The sequence below is a fragment of the Hippichthys cyanospilos genome, chromosome 15, assembly GCF_059441005.1.
Source record: "Hippichthys cyanospilos isolate Australia breed blue-spotted pipefish chromosome 15, RoL_Hcya_1.0, whole genome shotgun sequence".
NCBI lineage: Eukaryota > Metazoa > Chordata > Actinopteri > Syngnathiformes > Syngnathidae > Hippichthys > Hippichthys cyanospilos.
In genome coordinates, this window is record NC_142383.1 from 14,259,876 (window position 1) to 14,281,511 (window position 21,636).

At 43.4% G+C, this 21,636-nt stretch overlaps 4 protein-coding genes across 6 annotated transcripts; 1 reads left to right on the forward strand and 3 right to left on the reverse strand.

The window, feature by feature from the left end:
- Window positions 1-26: 26 nt before the first annotated feature.
- On the reverse strand, window positions 27-1,516 carry LOC148411812 (uncharacterized). The gene is made up of 3 exons (XM_088434479.1): window positions 1,207-1,516; window positions 256-330; window positions 27-192 (listed from the first exon to the last, which is right to left on the reverse strand). Exons 1-3 carry the CDS (start codon window positions 1,403-1,405, stop codon window positions 44-46), a joined length of 423 nt encoding a protein of 140 aa, XP_088290605.1. The 5' UTR covers window positions 1,406-1,516; the 3' UTR covers window positions 27-43.
- Window positions 1,517-1,640: 124 nt separating this feature from the next.
- rpl28 (ribosomal protein L28) lies at window positions 1,641-4,297 on the reverse strand. The gene is made up of 5 exons (XM_088434480.1): window positions 4,233-4,297; window positions 3,351-3,438; window positions 2,475-2,598; window positions 1,865-1,983; window positions 1,641-1,776 (listed from the first exon to the last, which is right to left on the reverse strand). Exons 2-5 carry the CDS (start codon window positions 3,429-3,431, stop codon window positions 1,687-1,689), a joined length of 414 nt encoding a protein of 137 aa, XP_088290606.1. The 5' UTR covers window positions 3,432-3,438; window positions 4,233-4,297; the 3' UTR covers window positions 1,641-1,686.
- A 208-nt stretch (window positions 4,298-4,505) lies between these two features.
- Window positions 4,506-6,308, forward strand: LOC148411814 (uncharacterized). The gene is made up of 6 exons (XM_088434478.1): window positions 4,506-5,015; window positions 5,083-5,203; window positions 5,270-5,379; window positions 5,456-5,555; window positions 5,637-5,758; window positions 5,862-6,308. Exons 1-6 carry the CDS (start codon window positions 4,916-4,918, stop codon window positions 5,963-5,965), a joined length of 657 nt encoding a protein of 218 aa, XP_088290604.1. The 5' UTR covers window positions 4,506-4,915; the 3' UTR covers window positions 5,966-6,308.
- A 755-nt stretch (window positions 6,309-7,063) lies between these two features.
- Window positions 7,064-21,636, reverse strand: sec16a (SEC16 homolog A, endoplasmic reticulum export factor). 3 transcript variants are annotated; one of them, XM_088434466.1, is made up of 31 exons: window positions 21,559-21,636; window positions 17,867-20,012; window positions 16,757-17,347; window positions 16,396-16,547; window positions 16,225-16,313; window positions 16,016-16,139; window positions 15,735-15,936; window positions 14,798-14,981; window positions 14,588-14,730; window positions 14,447-14,508; window positions 14,222-14,360; window positions 13,723-13,965; window positions 13,556-13,653; window positions 12,994-13,075; window positions 12,632-12,749; window positions 12,448-12,559; window positions 12,262-12,367; window positions 12,017-12,157; window positions 11,824-11,937; window positions 11,534-11,735; window positions 11,058-11,470; window positions 10,947-10,994; window positions 10,264-10,428; window positions 10,067-10,153; window positions 9,919-9,975; window positions 9,725-9,845; window positions 9,324-9,464; window positions 9,171-9,250; window positions 8,551-8,622; window positions 8,248-8,307; window positions 7,064-7,263 (listed from the first exon to the last, which is right to left on the reverse strand). In XM_088434466.1, the coding sequence occupies exons 2-31, from the start codon at window positions 19,943-19,945 to the stop codon at window positions 7,213-7,215; spliced, it is 6,276 nt and encodes a 2,091-aa protein (XP_088290592.1). In that variant the 5' UTR covers window positions 19,946-20,012; window positions 21,559-21,636; the 3' UTR covers window positions 7,064-7,212. The 3 variants fall into 3 exon arrangements, with proteins under 3 accessions (XP_088290592.1, XP_088290590.1, XP_088290591.1); XM_088434464.1 differs by having other exon boundaries at window positions 16,757-20,012; XM_088434465.1 differs by lacking the exon at window positions 8,248-8,307 and having other exon boundaries at window positions 16,757-20,012.

Below are 21,636 nucleotides of genomic sequence, written 5' to 3' on the forward strand. Positions count from 1 at the left end.
CAGGTGAACAAACTCTGGAGTTTCAGTACATTTTTTATGGTGTTTATTGCATGAATAAGCTCAAGCAGACCGTGGTAGCCACGATGAAAATCAAAACCAGGCTTGGCTCGCCGTTGAGATGTCCGGCCGAAGCGTGAGGGTCGCGTCCGCAGAACGTGTGTTCCAGAAGGAGATAAGTCTCGGCGCTCACCTCTGGGTAAAGAGCAGAAAAATCATTTTTATGATGAAAATGACGATGGCTTTTTGATAACATACCCTGTTGGGACCACTCTTCCCAGAAATGCTGGACGTCTTTGTTGTGATACTCGTGATGCTCGTGATGAGTCGGATCTGCAAAGACAAAACGGATTAAATAAAAATACTGGTGTCATAAACACAGACAATAAAACGTCTTTTTTAAATCTTAATGTATTATTTCTGCAGTTTTTAGTTGAAAATTGCCTTATTTTCCGACAAATGTATTTTGGCCTGTTTGACTGCCTCTTCACCCCCCACTTTCCAGTGCAGCGCTTCATATAAATAATTGGACCCTTGTGCTGTTTTAATAAACACTGCAAACTGTTATCGCACGTGTTAAATGTTGCCCACTTGGAATCCATTGCAACTTGGTCATTTTTCTTTTTAGAAAGGGGGATTTCGTAACCCTTTTTCCCTTTCCTGATTTGGACCAGAAGATGACTAGCAATTAAGCTAGGAGTAAAATAAATGAGCTCACTGCATGAATTAATATTTTTATATGGAAAAAATAGGGGTGGCCAAGTCCGATCCTCGAGAGCCACAATCAATTTTTACGTAGGAAAAATTCTTTATGAGTAGTTTGATTAAAATATACAATTACAATAGACAAAAAATTTGAACAGTACAAAATAAATGTGGCATGATCCTGGGCAAGCTATGGAAAATTTTAGGACATTAATAGCTTAACCGAGGACAAAAAAACGCTTAACAATTTCTCCAAAATAAAAATAAATCATTTTAAATACAGCATTAAACACAGTCTGAGTTTTATCAGTTAATTCTTTGGATTATAGGATCATATCAATAAATGCTGGCTGCTGGGAAGGATTAAAGACAGATGACACGACTAGGAAATGAGACACCATATTATGTAATGTGCAGTTTTTCCACGTAAAAAAAGTGAATTTTTCTTTGAAAGTGCAAATTTGAATCGTTACACATTAAAGATTGTATGAAAGGGGGCCTTACCATTGGCGTGGCGCCAGAGCATGTGTCGAAGCTTCTCGAGGGCTTGCGTGAGATTCTCCAGCTGGTCGTGGAGGTGGATGTTCTCCTCTATGAGCTCGTGGACGGTGTCCTGCAGCTCGAAGGTGTCTCCCGGCGGCGACGGCAGCAGCAGCATGATGCGCGCGGCGACGAGGGGAAGCGACACCCACGCAGGCCTCATGCTGGTCAACGGGCAGGGACGCAACCCAGAAGAGATTTGCCGGCCGCGATCGATTTGTGCTTTGAGTCAGAAAGAGCCGAGGGAGGAGGGGGGGGCTCGGCTCGGCTTTTCAATGCCCGTGGATGGAAAGCCGCCTGCGGGCTTGTTGCAAAAAAAATCCATCCTGTAGCTCCAAATGGAAAACTACAAATAACAATCCTCCATTCTTTAGTGAAAAAAGGACACGAAAGCAGGGTTTTTGCAAAGAAAAATCTTTATTTTGCATTTTTAGCTGTGTCCATTTATGCGGTCTTGGTAGCCCTGGTGCGTTTCTTCTTGACCACCACGGGCTTCTGGCTTTTCAGAATGGCGCTGGCGCGACGCAGGGCGGCCTGAGGACGACCGAAACAATCGGGCTCACGTCGCAAACATTTTCATTTTATCTTTCAAAAGAGTATTAATTTCAAGAGCGAGGCTAACCATGCGCAGGTCCTTCCTGTAGTTGTTCTTGCGGATGATGTGCCTCAGGCTGTTGAGGGTGGCGCGGGCATTCTTGTTGATAGTGATCTTGTTGTAAGAAGTGGCGGGCTTGTGCTGACCTGAGAAACGACACAATGTCTGCTCAGCATGCAGGCTATGGCCAAAAATTTTTTTTCTTCAGTCATTCTTCAGACTACGGTCTTTAATCCATTTTAATTGTATGCAGCCCAAAAAACATTTTTAATGTGATCACAAAAATAATCATCAGACAACAATGTGTACAGATTTTAAATCTGTTTGAAACTTATAACTTGCCTTGGTGTTAATTTTGACCTGATTTGTGCCATTGATCAAGAAACAAAAAAAAGAGAGGTTCAAAACGGCACCATAAGTTCATGCCTGCAAATGGAATTAATTTGATGGCAAAATGTGACCGCTGGCATCAGGGGTTAAATTAAGTAGTAACAATACTTGTAAACAAAAATAATTGCAGAGCCATAGGCTAAAGTACATAATTAGTAATAATGATCCTTACGTTGTGCATTTTACACAATAATAAAAGCAGAACAATAGTTAAAAAAAAAGGAAGAAAAAATCATGAGGCCAATACCTTTGCGCTTCTTGATCACAACGACCACTCCTTTGCCGTCAGGAGCCGGCTCCACACCTACAGTCTTCTTATGCACTAGCCCGTTGAAGCGGAAAGAGTTCCTGGACTTCAGGTTGTTGGGTTCCTGCCATTAGCCACCACACCATTAGCGGTGAAGCGCACGTTACTCCCGACTCCGTCGACACAGGGACAATTTTTCTGTCCTAACCCTATCTGAGTATTTTAAACTATTTTTTAAACACTCTGGAGAAAGACAGGTAATGTTGAATGCTAATATTGAAGGTTTATTTATCTTCATGAGCTGCAAATATGCAGCAAATGTGAAAAGCTAACACTGGAGGAAAACATTCAAAGTAATGTTAAATGAAGCATTGAGGGAAAAAAAATATGGAAGAAACGCTGGAAGTTAATGCCTACATAAGAAGCTAACACTGGATGATCATATGAGTATAAGCCTAAAGAATGGAACCACGGTGAATTTTTAGATTAGTTTTTTTTTCTCATTGTACAAAAATCCATTGGCAAAATCTTGCTTTTTTCGACAAATTGTTGAACTCATTTTGATAAAAACACATATCAGTGTAATATTCACTTGTATTCTGTATGTCATGCTTCAAAACTTTTTTTGGTAGAAAATGTGTGAAAAAATAGCAACTTCACTGTTTTCGAAACTTTCAACACCGCTTTTTACCTTATCTGTATTCTAATTACAATTATTCACTTATAGGCACATTATAGTTATGTATTTAGCAAATCAATAAACGGTGGGCTATTCATCGTATAAGGCAATGCTGTAAGATGTCTCTGAAATTGTATTCAAGTGTTATGGTATCATGCATAAGAGGATATTTCCTAACACAATTTTGGATGACTCACAGTGCTGTAGGTCTGTCCGTTCCTCTTGATGAGGAAACTGGAGCAATTCCTGATCACCATCCACTGCAAGTGGGACGACATTATGAACCTGCACAACATTAAATAAGATTATAATCTACTCACACACACACACACATGATAATAAAAAATTGTCATAATTCCCATTCCATCGTCTGCTATTGACCTAGATTAATATATATTGCCCTTTTCCGTTAAAGAAATTTAATCTAATTCAGAATATAATAACAGACCCAATGATATAATTACCATTTAAACCTTGTTTATTATCAAAGTGTAATCGTGCGGACCTCTTGACTATCCTGCAAATTCAATACATCTTTTGAACTAAGCTTCCTCCCTAATTTTCACAATTAAGTTTGACATCGACCCTTTCCATATTTCCCACCTGATTATTTCACATTACATATTCACATTTCTATCAATTCAGCTGCATTACAATTCAACGTGGACTTAGTTTAAATCAAATACGCACATTAGACGGCGTAATAACAATCTGCAAGCAGGCAAGAAGAACCATGATATTAATATGTCTAAGTAAGCAACAACAAAAAACAGTGTGTGGTGGGGACTCCCAAACTAGTGCAGTATTTATATTCTTAAAACCCCGTCAACATATATTTGTAATCGGTGTGGTGGCTAATAGAAGACCGTTGGCTAATGCTAGCAAAGCACGCCGAGGCCTAACCAAAGCGGCACATTTTTCCGCTTTTTAACGATATGAACGAAGGTATCGTTGTGTTGGGTGATAAATAATTACTATATAAATTGTATCTTACAGACAAGTACCAAACATACGTTGAGCAAACAGACATTTCGTGTATTTTAATGATCGTCCTTTAGCGGCCAAAGCGACCACGTTACCTTTAAGCGGAGGAAAAGGAGGAGAGAAGGCGGAAACCGGTTCACCTCAACTCAACCAGCTGTAATCAATCCGCGTTTAGTATTATTGTTTTTTTTTTTAAGAGTGATGATGTGATGATGGTTCGATTGTGTATTATATACAGCATGTATAAATATGTATTAATTACTTAACATCATAAAACATATTCATAAAGAATTTTCAGTTCTATTTGAGCACCAAAGCAGCGGATGAACACTTTCACAATTCCAGCGTCATTGGGTTTGTACGTCATCATTATGCGACTCTTGTTTATGAACGCTCGCTCTCTACGATACTGTATTGGTTTCAGCACCTTAAGCAAGGGTACAAAGGAAAATATCTAAATAATTACACGTCGAGTTGGCTGAATGCACGAATATTAAAGTATTTCTACGGACCTTGATCATATTATCAAATCGGGAAATTGCCGAAATGGGAAACGTTGTGAGAAAAATATATAACCTAAGTGTTCTTGACCAATGCATGTAAGTATTAGCATGTTCTTTACATGCGACGAAAGAGAGGATTCACAAAGTGCTTTACATAATTATAGAATGCAGTCATAATAAATATAGAAGTACATCATGTGGCTTCAAGGCACTGCAAGGCTATAACGCCTTCATTTTTAAGCTTTGAGAAACATTAAACAAAAGACATACTGCATATGAGGAACATGGACAAGAATGATGATATGGAGACCCTTGGTGAGCAGCTTTACACTCGGATTTTCCCCAAACACAGAGACAACGCTGGGAAACTTACAGGTGAGGGTGATCGTGTCATGTATATCCGGAAATAGTAATAAACATGCTTGCATGTTTTTGCTTCTAGGTATGCTGCTGGAGCTTCCTGCACCGCTCCTGAGCAAGATGTTGCAGGATGAGGACATGCTCGCTACAGCTGTGGAAAAAGCTGTTACAGCCCTGCAGGTTGATTTGCACCAGGAGTCCAGGTAAATGCAAGAAAAACACTGGATGATAATGCCCGTTTTCATTGTCTTCTTATTTGTATTTTGCAGCAAAATAAGTAAGGAAGAAGATGACTGCTCCGTGTCATCGGACTCTTTGGGCGAGAAACTTTTTGACCTTGTGGACATTTATAACACTGGATACTCACAGAAAATCACCGGTTAGTAATCCATATTGCAAAAATAGACATGAACCTACATTTTTGTATGACTGCAGTTGTGTTTTCATTCCTGAAGGCATGCTACTGGAGCAGCATAAGGAGGCCGTGTTAAAGCTTCTCTCAGATCCCCAACAGCTGGAAGAACAGTTGAATACAGCGCTTAAAACCTTGAAGCAGTATGCTACTTTTGCTCGCGTGTACTACGGTAATTTGGAAGTTCCATTGTACTCATGTGGCGGTTGTGTGTGTACGTGCAGGCAGCGTGTCGAAGAGACCGACGTAAGCGACACGTCGGACGCAGAGGACACCGAGGGGTTGGGAGAGAAGCTTTTCTTGCAGGTGGAGGAACTGGACCAGCTTCATGCGCATGAGATCACTGGTGAGCCAACGAGACAATCTCAATAAAGCAAATAAGGCAAAAAATGTCCCATAAGAGGTTGATAGATATCTTTTTTTTTTTTTTTTTGGTGTGTGTACTATAGGTATGCTTCTGGAGATGGACGCCAACATTCTCCGCCAGCTGCTTCAAGAGCGCAACATGCTGGAGGCCGCTGTTCACAAAGCGCAAGCAGCCCTCAGTACATAAAAATATTTGAACAGCAAATATGTTGAATTATATTAATAGCGTCAACTGTAACTTGTTTTGCGGTCACATTTTTTAATTTGATGACTTACGTCATGTTTCAAGGTTTGTTTTGGTGACAGCCTGTCAACAATTTGCACATGTAGATGTACTTTCTTTTGATGTTTGGATAAATCGACCACAAAAAAATTGGGTCTGACGAGCCAAATTTGTTAAAATTCTTTCGCTGTCATCACATAAATGCATTTTAAAGAACGTTTTTTTATTATTATTAACAAAGAGCAAGTACGCAAAGGATACAGACACATTTCAAAGTGCTCGAGCGCAAAAATACCTTTATTAAGTATTTGCCTTTGCTTCTTGTATTTTACACGATCGATTAGCTGAAAGAAATGGGGATTTTTTTCATATCTCCAAAACAAAAAATTGGAATTAAATATGAGGTGAGCTGAAGGGCTGGGACTGATAAGTAATTCCATTTAAAAAAAATCACATTAGTAAATTACAGTGTGTACTTACAAGTACAACTTTCTCTGGTTTCACAATATGGATTTGTTGCTGAGATGGTTACAAACACGAATTGGTGACATTTGCTCGAAATGCTTTTCCATCAAAGCTAATCACACAAAAAAATGGTTCACACACACTCACACCTTTATGTCTAAAGCTCTTAAATACAATCGATCTGATATACAAACATTTGGATATTTTTTTTTGCACGTGGTGGTTCATGATTCCTGCTGGTCATCTCTCGCTCATGACAAGATATTTGGACTTGAAAGTTGAGCCGTTTGATTGACAGGAGGGCTTATAAATAAATATGTGGAAACATGCAACATTCTCACATCCAGTCTGGTGGTGGGTGGTGGGGGGGGGCACGACACAGCAGGCGATGCACTACAAGTGGTTCTAATGCCGTGTCTGGAAGAGCATCATTACAAAAGCACTACATGAAAATAAAATAAAAAAAAATAATCTTGAATCAGCCGCACAATTAAGACAAGAGGGAGAAGATACAGGAGGCTGCTTGTGCTAACAGTAAAGCCGAGAAGAGTTTTTATTTGTACATTAAACGATGCCCAGCTTAAGAGAAATGGGAAAAAAATAGACTTTTGGGAATTAAAGAGTAGATGGGCCATTCACACGTCCGTTTGGGGCATCTCGGCTCCAAGATGGCCGTCATCCGTTCCCGACGCGGCGGCGTCTCCCGATGATGCTTGCGAGCGGTTTTCGTCCTTGCCCGGGCTGAGTTACAAAAAGGCGCCGCCTCCGACCGGTGCATTTCTCAGTCCCGGATGACTCTGGAATGACAAGTCGCAGTTACGTCGTCGTCATAATTGTCGCCTTTAACAGATTACAAAAAAAAAGTCACATTTCAAATACACAAGTCAAGCAAATGTCGGTATTTCAAGTGTTTAGTAACCATGCAAAGTATATGGAGGGTTAATGAAGTCGGCATGCGCTTATCTCAACACACTGATGATATGTCTCCAGCAAAAAAAAACAAAAAACGGAGATGGAACACCTCAGTAGGGTTCCCGTTGACAAATTGTTAATTTACAAATCTAATGACCTATTTCCTGAATATTTTAAGTGACTCCAACTTCAATCTGTTCAGTGCGCTCCCATTTTGAATTTACATTTTCAAAATAAAAGCTCAAATTTCGAAAAAAATAATTTTTTGACTGATTTAAACACCTATCATTAATCTGTTCAGTTCATTCCCGTTCCAAAACCTGCAAATTTTCCCACAAAAATTCCCCAAACAAACAAAAAATTCTAATGACCATTTTTTGACAAATATTCCAACTGTGTACCGCTAATTTCCAAAAATTCTGACCATTTTTTTGATCAAACGACCATTTTTTGACAAATATTCCAACTGTGTACCGCTAATTTCCAAAAATTCTGACCATTTTTTGATCAAACATGATGACTAATCATGATTAATAATGGTGATTTCAATATTGACCAAAACAATCGTGATTATTATTTTGAACGTAATCGCGCAGCCCTATGTACGGTCAAGTCCATTGAAATGACAGCACGCATCATACCTCAAAAATGATATCAGAAAAATAACATAAAAATCAATTTCGAAAACGTGATAACATGAAAAACTTTTCTGTGACTTTCAGAGGTAATTTTCTAATAAATGCTGGAGACCGCAGGCAGATGGACCAGACTAGACATCCGTTCAAGGTGGTGATGCAACAAGCAAGTGCAGGCGATGGCGGGTCGGTTGTTAAAGGCGGAACAAACAAAACAAAATAAACAAACGGTACCTGGTTTAAATGCTGACTCACTTCGCGTGATAAAGAACTCATTGAGCTAGAACGTGACAGCTGAGAACAGCGGGAGGGGGAACAGACAAGAAAACAAACCACAAAGCCTTATTAAATCATCTCCCGTGCACGTGATTAAAAGTCGGCGCCAACTGTAGAAATGATCGACATGAAGAGAATCGAGATTAAAGGAACACCAAGCAAGATTATGAGCCAAGACTTTCAAATGGACATGCTACTATTATGGAGTGTTAGGTGTGCGGCATCCCGGCTAGCTGGAGACTAAGGAGCACTTTTCCTCACCTCTCCTGAATGGGACCCGTCGAGGGTGGGGGGACCTTGCGGGACTGGTGGTAATAGCGTCGGGTTGAACATCTGAAAGGTTTGGAAATATTAACATTTAAGCGCAATATGATATATCGTATTTTTCGGATTATGGGCCGCAACTTTTTTCTCATGATTTGAACCCTGCGGCTTATAATCCGGTACATTTTATTTGTAGGTTTTTTTTTTTTATGCGAACCACCAGGAGACAAGCCACCATTAAAGCAAATGCGTGTATCTGTTCAAGATGTCAATTTATGGAACATCTACAAAATAGAATTCAAAAGTTTTTAAAATACAGTAAAAAGTATAAGAAATAAGTATAAACTGAGTTATGTTGAAAATATCCATCCATTTTCTATAAATATGTGTGCTAAATATGCAGGCATGTTCAATGTTGAAAATACTATGTAGTTGTAAGCAGGCAATTAAAAAAAGTTTTAAATTAAAAAAAAAAACCTTTCTGCGTAAATATCTGCAGCTTATCCGTGACAAAAAATGTTGTTTTTTTTTCTTCTCAATTTTTGCTGCCGCAGCTTTTATACCAGTCCGGCTTATAGTCCAAAAATATGAGAAAATGAGGGTGTAAATACATTTACCTGTGGGACAGAACTGTTAGGTGCCATCTGCTCCTGATTTCCTCCTCCGCTGCCTTCAAGGGGTTGTTGATCGTTGGGAACTACGGCAAAAGGGTGCCACAATCATTTGAATGCTTGAATTTTAATTCAATGAATTGGAAATGGGTCACACACCTGAACTAGGCACAAAGAGGTTGGTGGGCATGGGCATGGGGGCCAGAGGAGCAAAGAGTTCCATGGGAGGAGCGGGAGCCATCCCGCCTGCTTTTGCAGCTCCACCCGGGTTCAGCACATCCACGTATCTGCTCTTTAAGCCTGATGAGGATCGAATAGCAAAAGATGGACAATTCCATCACAGTTAAACTTGATTGGTCGTACAGCACGTGGATCCCTTTACTACTTATTCATTATCAAGTTATTAATAATAAATCACATGTATTTTTGGAAAAAAGGATAATTGTTATGATTTGTCACTATCGTTCTATCTTTTCCCCAGAGATCCCGGTGGCCACTTTTGAGGTTTTCAGCAAAATAAAGGAGTGCTTTAAAAGCTCTTGTGTATCTTTCTCTCTTACCAGCTCTCCTTGAGAACATGTTGACAGGAGGACCACTGCTTGGTGGGGCAGCGGGCCCCGAAGGAACGGGCATTGAAGGCATCTTGGGGTACCCGGAGGGAGGCGGGGCAAGGGGTTTACTCTGACGGGAGGAAAATATTTGAGCATTTCAAGACGAAGCGCCGCACCGGAATAAATTGATCCGATGTACAGACCTCTTCCTCGGGCTCGTTCAAGTCCACCCATTTCTGCTTCTTTTCATCCCACACGATCTGAGAGCAGAAAAAACAAAAAAAAACACGACCGCTGTCAATGCTGGTCATGGCCTTGAAACGAGAGGCTTTACCAACAGCTGAGGCTTACAGATTTGTTTTTGTCGTCCGGTAAGTGAGCCTCGTTCTTGCTCTTCCTGTAAAGCCACGTGGTGAGCCAGCCCACGCCACCGCCGCTCTTTGTGAGGTCAAGAGGTCGAAAGAGGTCAAGTTTTGTTTTCTTTCTTTTTGCTCAAGGTCATAATTCTAGTTTTTTTTTTGTGAGTTATCTGTGAAGCGGAATGAAACCTTTTTGGGAGAGTCCTTCTTGGCTTTTTTGCTCTCCTCTTTGCGAGGCTGCTCAGGAATCGAGGGCGGCGGCGGCGAAGCTTGCTTGATGGCCGAATTGCTCCTGTCGCGCCCGCCTGAGTGAGTTGACGACTCGGAGGTGGTGCGCGAGCGCCGTCCAGAGGCCTGAAAAGCCAAAATAAACACCCTAAATACAGTAGTGTGATCATGATTTCATATTTGATTTTTTGTTTAAGCTCCTCTGCTTTTTGAGTTTGAAATAATGAACAAATTAATTAGTGGCAGTGATTCATCAACAGCAAATATATATTAAAATTATTCCATAATCCATAATTAAATATTTAGACATAAATTTTCCAAATTCTTGGAATTTGAGCTTCTCAACAGAAAATATTCTCAGATTTTCTTTCTATGATAGTAGACTGATAATGGTGTTGAATAAAAATTACATTTACAATTGCCTGATTTTACTTTGAAAAGCAATGAGCAATATTTTAGCCAATTTTGTGACATGTTATAATAGTTAAATGAGTATACAAAAAAAAGCACGTTAATGGACTTTGACGAAGGGACGCACATTAACTCATTCACTCAGCATCTAGACATTCAATCCTTTTTTTAAGGCATTAAGGTGAAGTAAAATCAGAATGAGGTCAAATATATTTGAAGAATCCAATTCTCACCCGGTGCACTGAAGACTGTGATGTGGTCCTCGATCTCCTGCCAGGAGCCTGGAAAATGATGATAGCTTAGTACTGCAAGTTGACATGTTGTTCAAAAAGACAAGTCCTGACCATCTGTGCCATGTGGTCATAGAAGTCCATCTGTGGCGTAAGGGAGCTTCTGTGCGGGGATACCGGTTGGTTGATGTGCATCTCCGGCGGTGTCCCCATGTGCCCGGGCGAAGGCGGCATGTGCGACGGCATCTGAGGCGGCGGGTGACTTCCCCCTTGCACCGGCGAATGGGGCACGTTTGGTGACATCTGGCCCATATGAGGGGGCGGGGGCTGCTGGTGAGCTCCTGGGTACATTTCCACCTGCTCGGGCGGAGGCTGGAAGTGGGGAGGCGCGTAGGCGGGATCGTGCGGAGGGTAACCCGGCACGGGAATGTGTGCAGGCGGCCCACTGGGTGGTACTGGGTAGAACTGCGGCATGTCGCTGTGGGTTTGAGGCGGGGCCGTTCCATCTTGGAGGATGGAGGTGGGAGCTAACAGAAAAGAGCAACGGGGGTTAAACACAAGCGATAAATGTGTGACATTGCCAAGCTAACCTGGAGGCATGAGCTGTATTCCTTGCGGTGTGGGCCCAGGCAGCAGTGAGCTCATCAAAGGATTGTCAGGGCCTGGGCCATCCACCTCCAGCGGCATGTTGTAAGGCTCAACTGGACTAGGCTGATCCAGGTCTGAGCTGCGGCTGCTGCTGGTGAATTGTGTGGGGCTTGTTCTGTTAGCAGTATAAGTAATTGCCCCCGTCTAGAGAAGAACACAAGTGGCATTAAAGTTTTTTTTTTTATTTTAAATCCAAGCCTTGGGAATGCCTGATAATTGTCCTCTTACTCACTCTGATCTGTCCATCCAGCTGTCTGAGCTGGATTAGCCAATCAGGCTCATTGAACAACTCCTGCTCAGGCCTTTCTTTCAGTTGGGGATCAAAGAATCGGAGCTTTTCGGACATCTGTCAAATTATACATACATCAGAAGTATGAATTCTGTTTCCCAAACTTTACCCACTCAATATACAGGGAGGCGCTTACCTGAATGACTTGGCTAATGAACACAGGTGAGTAGTAGGAGGGCTGCAGAAGGACAGTCCGAGAGATAACTTCACAGTAGTGGAATGCCTGAGCACTTAAGCCCGCTTCAGCCAAACGGCATGCATAGATCAACTTGAAAACCTTTTAAAAACAACATTAAAAGTCAGTGCAATGCATCATTCCATGATGAGAAACTCAGTGGATGCGCATACACCACATGGCAGTAAACAAACTGAAGAAAATACCTGGAAATTGGGCAGGGAGCAAGGCTGGGAGGCCAGAGACTGCGCATACTCATAAGCCTCCGTCCTCTGGATTGCTTCATTGGTCGCAAAGTGGGAGAAGGGTAAACTGAAGAGGACATACAAGAATAGTTAACTGAAAATGTTTCGATGAGGTTATTTAAACAGACAGATGCACCGGTTCCTCACCTGTGGTTGGAACCAATCAGAACCATCTTGGCGCTCTTCTTAGTGTAAACACCCAAATCCGTTTGAGCCATTAAGTAGCAGAAGTGAGCAGCATCAATCAGCCCCTTTGAAGCTAGGAAGCACAAAAGCATCTTATTGTTGTGCTCATGGGGTATACATGTGTTCAAATGTAGTTACAGCCTACCAAGAGTGTCTCCCATGGTGGTGATTGTGCGAGTGTCCAGGTCTAAAGTGTGTGTGAGGTTAGACAATATCATGGCCAGGTGAGGACGCCAGTCACCCCACTTCTCCTCACCGCAACACTACACAAACAGCAGAATCAAGTGAAGTTAAAAAACAAAACCAAAAAAAAAACCACACACACAATATGGAAACCACTGTAATTCCTTCTAAACTTTTCAGCAGTAAAAAAGTTCACATTTTGTATTTAAAATCATTTAAAAACCAAATTATTTATCATATACAGGTAATTCTTTAAAATCTGAGTGCTGAAAAGTTAAGTTTCATATCAATTACAAACAAAAAAACAAAAAAACAGACACTTACAGTCGCTGAAGCAGGCATCCGACCTGACATGAGTTGATACACTGTCTGGAGAGGGTCATTGATGGGCAAACTGTTGGCAAACCTGTCAAGCACATGGGAAATTTGTATAATGGTTCAAAAGGATGAGAAATTCAATGTAACATTTTATTTTAAAAAAGGGTCTTTTTGAATACTTTTTATACACAAAGTTTCAACTGCAAAGTGGATGCCAAAGGGGAAAACATACTTCACACAAGCAACAGCTCATAACTTGAAAAATTCTTAAGTTGGTGAGTCAACATACCATAATACCATTCAGACACCTGTTTTGACATATGAAATTTATTATTGTTTGCCCTCAGGTGGCAATGGGAGTGTGAATTGTTTGTCTGCAGTGGTTCTCAAATGGGGGTGCGAAGAATCACTCTAGGTGATACATGAGATTTTACGCAGGTATCAGCAAATCAAATTGAATGATTTCAATGTTGTGACAGGAAAAGCATAGTTTCCTTTTCAAATTAAGAGTAAATTAATTCAAACATGAAGCAACTCATTGCAGTAAAGAAATAAATAGTTTAGCCACCTTGTCATGACACGTGCATGAGTCCTGTTGTCCATCTTACTGGCTAAAAGGAGAGCGTGACCCCACAGACCTGCTTTCATAGCTGCTTCAAGTGCATCCTGAGAAGCAGCAGAAAAAAACGTGTCGTTTAGAGTAAATGCAGACAAGATCAAGGAGTCGTTTCTTACCTTCTTGCGACCAAACAGCAGCAGCTCCCTGAAGCGTTCAGTCTCCTTTCCAACATTTTCCGGGACCGTCATGAAAGTATCCGACAAGAGGGACAGCGGTCCTGCTCCTGGCTCCTCCTCCGCTCTGGCCAGCGGCTCGTTGTTGAAATCAATCAGATTTGCTTCGTTCGGACTCTTGCCCGGCAGCCACACGGAGCGATGCTCTTTCAGCAACAGGTCGGCGATGTCCGTGCCTACCACGGTCTTGAGGATACCAGTGTTGAGAAAATTGTTTTCAGGAATTGAAAGAAATAAAGACAAACTAATAACTGAATTTTAATTCCTGTTTTACTATAACTTATGTTCTATACTGGCAAGCTAAAATAACATCCTGTTTCGGGATAAACAAATGGAAATGACAACTTTTTATGAGAAAAAAAAATCTGATTTAGTGATTGAATCGATTATTAGTTGCAAGCTTAAACAATGGACTGTACATTACATGCTAGGACAGTCTTACCCCATTCTGTCTACACAGCAGCACAATGAAGTCCCAAAGTAGGCGTGCGGAGTCTTTGTCTAAGAGATTGTTGTCATGGGAACATGCCACAGCCTTGTTCTGGGAGAACTTGATCACATCCACCTTGTGTGTCTCCTCCCTGAGGGGGAGGAGGTCAAATTGAGAGGGCAGGGGTCAAACATGGCAACATTTAAAAAGTAAAGATCAAATGACCAAAGCACTTACTTAACAAGCGGTCCAGGGAAAGATCGTAGCTCTTCTTGATCCAGAGTGTTCTGCAGCATCGTCTGGAAAGTCAAAAGCATTTTTTTTAAATGATGTACTTGATTACAGCAACACAAAACAGTGATTGAAAGAAAAAAGTACCTCCAAGTTGTGAATATCAACAAGCGCAGGCTGTCCAGCTGAGGGGAGATTAGGTAAAACTTGGATGAGATGGCCACCTGGCCCAAAACGGGCACAGCGGTGGGGCATGGAGAACTTCTCCGGGGTTGCTGGACGAGGGGGTGCTACGGGGAGAATATTTCTCACGTTAGAGCACGTGATCGTTGTCCTGAAGCAAAAAGGTGTACTTACGCTGTTCAGGGGTGATCCAGGTGCTGTCTGCCGTGTACTCAGAGGGATAGAGGTACTGGCCGTAGTTTTGGGATGCGTCAGTCTGGTCTGGATACTGTCCGTAGGAGTAGTCCACAGCCAGTGTGGATGATGTGGCATCATAGACGGCTGAAACCAAATCAGGCTGGCTCCTGTACACTTGACTCTGCAAGTGTGAGGTGGAAGAAATACCAAATGAAAATGTCACTAAAAGATCGTGCCAGAATCGAAAACAAGTATGATCCATTAACACAAGCAACGCTTTTGATATCCTTTTCAATTTATACTGCGCTGTGGTGACATCTGATCACTCATATTTCAGACTGCACCCCAAAAACATGATAAAATGGGAGTTTTATTAAAATAAATAAATAAATAAATAAATAAAAAGCCGGTAATATGATCAACAAAAGAAAAACATGAAAATGTGGGGGAGTTTAGCATACATTGAAATGATGTCCATCTCATTTCATTATTTATCATTTTGATAAATAATCCTGCCCTAAATCAAGATATAATGTTCCCTTGATATTACGCGGCTCATCCGCACTTTTTTTTTGGTGATTTTCTTTTTGTATATCTCCTATAAAGTTACAAACTTCGAAATGAAAAATAAATGTTAATGCCTGCCTGAGAAAGGTGCACCACATACAATAAAACAAAGAAGAATAAACAAAGCCATGCATTATAACTAAAATTGAATGTTTAAATTGAAAGAAATGGGGTTTTTTCAGCCGTCAACCATATATGACAAAGACAAAAAAATGAAATGTAAAATGCAGTAAAACAAAATGAAAAAAAACACATACTGTGTAATAAAAGACTGAAAAATTAATATAAAAAACAATATAAAAAACGCATATAAAAAACAAACAAAAGAAAAATGTTAAAAAATGAGTTAAGTGACAAAAAAACGTACCTGTTGGGACCTTGAGCTGAAGCTGCTGCGTCTGCTGTGGTGGCTGTGGGAGCTGTGCACGCTGTGAGCAGACTGCTCGCTGTGAACGCTGCGTCGGTCAAAGTCATCGTTGCACACGTCGCCACCGCGCCGGCGGTAGTCATCGTCGAAGCTGCTATCATAACCGGGGTAGTAGCGCCACTGGTCGTCATAGCCTTCTTTCCTGTGAGAAATACATTTTACTTCTTAAAGCAAGATAGTAGAATAGGAGCAAAATGTCAGCATGTTTCACTCAAAATTACCTGGCGGGATACACTTGTTGATTATAGTAGTTGTCTCTGCTTCTATACGTGTCATCATATGTGGACCAATAAGAATGATCATAGTATCCTCTGTATCGGGGGTCGTACTGACCATAGTTGTATCCTTGGAAAAAGAGGAATTTTGTTGTTGTTGTTATATACATACTTTTGCTTTCTATAAAATTCCAACAACTAGAAATGTCTCATACCTGCATAATCATAGTGCTTGCCATAATTTGCATAATATTCATCATAGGCACTTCGGTTGGTTCGGTGGTAGTCCTCATGATAGCCTTGCCTGAAAGTGAAGGAAGCCAAGAGGAGAAAGATCAAGTACTAAACAGAAAATATTCAGCACGAATAAAAATCCTTGCGCTGACCTGGATGGGGGCCGGTCAGAGTACTGACTGGCCCGGGAGCTGGGTCGCTCCGGCTGAGGCTCTCGGTACTGATAGTTTGGCTCGCGGTAAGCTGGGTTGGGGCCATCATACCTTCCGTACCACTGATCTCCTCTGCTTCTATAAGGTCCATCCTGAGAAGAGGGGGAAGAAAATCTTGACTTTTAGGCTTGACTATTCTTATGTAATTTCTAGCTCCTGATCATTAAAAGTCCACAAGCGGGCAGCCGATAATCAGCTGTTGTCACGAGTACCCATACCTGGAAATAAGGTTGGTCTTGGCACCAATATCAGTACCCGGTACTCGCCCATCCCAAGAAAAGATATTTGCTCGTGGGCATACCTGATAATACTGCTGAGTTCTCGGATCCCCAGGTGGGTATGGACCAGGAGGATATGGGGCTCGACTGTCGGGGTATTCGCCATAGTTTCCATAATAGCCTCCGTACATCTGTCCCGGGGCTGGAGGAGGGGGCCCGTAGCCCTGATGGCTACCTGCGGAAGAGGGCGGCCGCGGCGGTTCTGCAGGAACTTGCTGAGAAGACCCGGGAGGGAGTGGCCCCGGAGGAATGCTTGCAGTAGTAGGACCTTGCACCTGGGCTGGATACGGGCCAGGGGGAGGCTGGACATTTGCCTCTGGTACCTTCACGGGTTCTGCTTGGGTCTGCTGTGTGTTTGAGTCTGCTACGGAAGATGTTAGCGGAACCCCTGTATTTGACGAAGAGGTCAGCGTGACGGGCGGGGCGGATGATGATGGAGCTGTCGGGACCTGCGGGGCGGATGGCGATGAAGAAGGCTGGAGCGGCGGCGCGGACGATGACGGAGGTGCCGCGGCGACCTGTTGTGTAGCAGGTGGACCTGATGTCTGAACAGGGGCATTCCTGTCCGCTCTTAACCCTTGTTGTGCATGTCCCTGTTGCGCATCTTTGGTAACCTGCATGTAAAATCCATTACTCGACTGCGCCGACTCGTGTAAAGCAGAAGGATGACCAGGTGCTTGATTGTGATTCTGTGATTGGTGCATAGAAAAATCAAGGAGTTCATAATTTGAGGACTGATTGTGATTAGTGACAGAAGCAGAATTAACTGCAAAGTGGGGGTCTCCATTCAATGATTGACCACGAGAAAAAGAGGGGTCGACTGGATGGCTCTGTGCCGAAGCTTCAGCGCTGTCTCGTGTCAGATTGAGCGGGGCTGGGCTTGAGGTAACGGCAGGTGGGGTAATTGGATTCTGATTGGAGAAAAGAACAGGCGCACGAGATACAGCGGCACCCTGTTCGAGTGTTCTTACAGGGGGTGTGCTTACACTGGCTGCTTGAGCAGAAGTATTAGGGGGAATCATGTAGTTGGACACGGGTGGCGCAATCAGAACAGGCTGCTGAAGCGATTCAGAAACGAGCAGAGACGCATAACCCAAGTTGGCTTGAGAGTCCGTCGGGGCCAATTCACTCACCTTTGGCGGGTTCTCTAAGTTCTCCGAATTTTGCTGTGGGGCTCTTTGAGGAGGATGAAGGTCCAGCGGACCATCCTCTGGAGGTTGTATGACATCAACACTTGGCTCCCTTAGTGGAGCGAGAACAGCCGGGGCAGCGGGCGCCAAGAGAATGCCAGCGCTCAAACTGGAAGGATCCCCCTGGGCCCATAAAGTGGTAGCAGGGCTCTCACAGGGACGATTGGCGCCAAAGGCACGCGACGACGGTCGGGAGTGAGATTGAACCACTGGGTTTGGCAGGTGCGATGCGCCCACAGGCAGGGGGTGACCCGGCCCGTAAATATTTTCAATGTTATCTGGTGGATGCTCCAGATTGCCCAACGTGGGATCGGTACCACCTTCCGCCACCATTTTGGCTCTGTCCACCTCAGCCGGGCGTACCCCGACCCCATATGAGCGGACGGGCTCAAAGGAGCTATTAGCACTGGCCTGGAAGATACCAGTTGGTTTTGGGGGGCTAGGCGTAGTGGGCCACGTTTGCGCCGAAGGGTTCGGGTGTGCGGCCATGTCTCCCGCTGGGTATGAGTCGATCTGTTCGAAGTAGCCTCCAGAAGCAGCCACAGCAGCTGCCAAGTTGGCGTCCTCAGTGAGGCGTGGGCTTTCCTGCTGAATAAAGGTGCCAATGATACCCTGCTGTCGACGACCGGCAGTCCCACTTCCGTGACTCATGCTACTGTAGTTTGATGACGCGCTAGCAGATCTCACTGGTCTGGGAATAGTATCGGGAGTCTCCAGGTTGGGACCAGTCTCATTGGTGTCCCCTCCAGAGACTGGAGGCAACGCCGGGGTCTTACTATGAATTTCACTGGGCAACACTTCCTGATTCGGGACGCATTCCAAATTCTCAACGTGGTCATACTGGGAATCAGGAGGATTTGGACTCTTTCCGTCATTCATATACGGTATGTGTGAATGATCCTGAAAATGAGCTCCTTGGTCATCAAGAGGAACACTCTGTGGATTACTTGGGGGCTGTGAGGATTCAGGAACACCATTCAGGACCTTTTTCCGTTCTCCAGCTAAGGTTTCCTCATTTTCTACATCGTCGTTGAAAAACATGGAGAGCGTACCGGCATCTTGAGAGTACGGCGCCGTCACAGAATCATGCTGAGGACCCGCGTTAGGTAAAACCTGAGCTCCATGGTCCGACTGAGACTGCAAGTGTGCTTGGGCAGTGGCCATCTGGTGGTAAGCTGGGTCTTGTGGCGATTGACTGAACCACGGGTCAGGCGGAGCAGAGGTCTGCATGAAGTAGCTCTGGTGTTGGAAATGCGAGTTCTGCTGCTGAGTCGTATTTGGTGAAGCCCAAGCGGAGCTGGGGGGATTTCCAGGATTTTGCATGTGGGGCTGCCCAAATTGTGTCGGAGGAGTGGGGGCGTTGGGGGGGTACATCTGGGCCTGCGTATTAAAAGGCTGCTGTGGAGGGTCGCTCGTAGGCTGAAAATAGTTCTGAACGGATGGCGGGCGACTCCCGTGATCAGAGGTCCTTTGAGAAGATGAGGCAGGAGGAGGCACTGGCTGGAAGGGGGCAGGCTGAGGAGGGTGGAATTCCTGATTACAACTCTGACTTGGTACTGGAGCTGATGGCACAGATGGTGGTTCCGCCGCCGCCGGATGCTCTCTAGAGTTCAAGTAACCTTGCTCAGAATGCGATGGCGCATATCCTGTTGCGTCTGAACCGTGAGGGATGAACATGGGCACCCCTGGCAGAGAGGACGGCGGGGGGCCGACTGGAGCAACGGGAGCACCCTCCAGTATCTGTGGTTGCGAGACCAGACCTGGGCCTGACAGAGAATAACTGGAGTCAGGTGGGGCTTGCGTTAGCAAAGCGTTGCCCGGGGGTACCGGAAGACCCGCGCCCATTGGAGGCGGGGCTCGGACAAAAGCAAACGGGTCCGTCATGGGTTGGGTAGCGGGTGGCATTGAAGCGTTTGCTGCCGCTGTTGTATGCTTGGCAGGTCTGGTCCTGCGGAACATATTCGGTCCGGAAGGTGGTGGCCCGGAGGCTCCCGGGGGTCCAGTCTGAGGAGGGGGCTGCATGGCAGCGGAGGTGTGACGATCAAGTTGATCCAGAAGATCTCACCAAAGAAGTTGAAATCAATCGTAGCTGGTTGGAGAAAAAAAAATGACAGTTAAGGAAGGCAACTTGGCACGCCTGTATTTGTGCAGTCGCCTGTGATGCAGTTAAGTCAAACTACAAACGTGGCAGCTGGAACAGTACATCCTGGACTTGACAATTTATTGTCTTCAATAAACCCAACATGTTTGTTTTAGGAGTGAATGTGAGTGTTAGATTGGGGGGGGATTAAAACATTGTCTTACTTATAAAGCGTTGCAACTACATTTGTAAAGTGGTCTTTCTTGAACTCTTAGAACACAGAACCTAACAATAAATAGATTTGTGCACAGCGTTATTGTAACCATAAGATGTCTATTGGGAATTATAATGAAGATTTTCATAGTGAAGATTTTTCACCCCCAAAAATATTACCTTAATTTTAAATAATGTTTTCCACTAATTGACAGGTGATGCAGATGCAGAACTTTGTTTGAGACATGCATCAGAGCTTCTTATACACAATGCATAAAACTTTTCACACACCCTCATAGTTCAAAGGAGACTGAACAGAATAGTCTTCTGGTAGTTAGGTTATTTAAAGGTTAAAAGACAGGGAAAAGCTGCCGCAAAACTTCTCAATTGGCGCCGTGACCCAGATTATGAAAATGGAAAGTTAATCATAAAAAGTCCTTATCAGTGAGTGGAAATTGGACCCTTATTTGAAATACATTTTCAGGGATTTAACTTTATGACATTTGTACAATTGTGGCCCTTTAAAGGAAGGATGTTATGCTACATTTATCAACATCGGATTGTGTACACGAAGGTTTTTTTTTCTAAATTGTACATTTTAAATTGTGGGTCGTAGTTTTTATTTTTTTAGACAGGGACCGACATTCTGAAAATAACTAAAACTTTTAAATATATTGTGACTTTTTGTGTGCCTTGCAACTGACTTATGACCAGCACAGGGTTAAAGTAGCTTCTTGCTACAAATCAGCCGGGTGGCCACAAAAATCCCAATAGTTAACCTCCCGAGAAACATGATACTGTCACATTATAGCCCACCACTTGTTGAAAATGCCACCAATCAAATGTTTTTATCATTCATACATATTTAAAGAACAAAAATGTCCCCTTTACGTTCAGGCTATTTGTTGTTTGCTCGACGGCTAACCCGGTTGCTGCAGATCTTAAACCCCCCGAACATGTCCTTAACACCCGAACTAGCATAACACGGCGCTCTAAAGTCTCCAGAAAATACCTAGCGAACCACCCTTCTCGAAAATTCCTTCCTTGCGAATACACGACCGACTAGAGCTCTCCGGTAAGCCGTTCAGGGTCGCTTGTCACCTGGCGACAGAATTTTAAAAACAAGGTCCACTACAACTCAGCATGCTAACCTTAGCATTCGGGGTACTTGTTAGCATCGCCACTAGCTAGCCCATGCTAACAGAAGGGAGGGGAAAACACTTAAGCTTTCCGCGTCAAAACGGGGGATTAAACTCGGAAATGAACGGTGTTGTTGCTGGACATGGGTTGTTACGCTTGTCGGGCGGGATAAAACGAACATAGAGAAAGGGTAAAGTCTTACAAATGCGCAGGACGGCGAGTTTGACACACCGCTATCATCTTCAATGGCCACATCCTACTAGGCTACGTGTACAAGCGG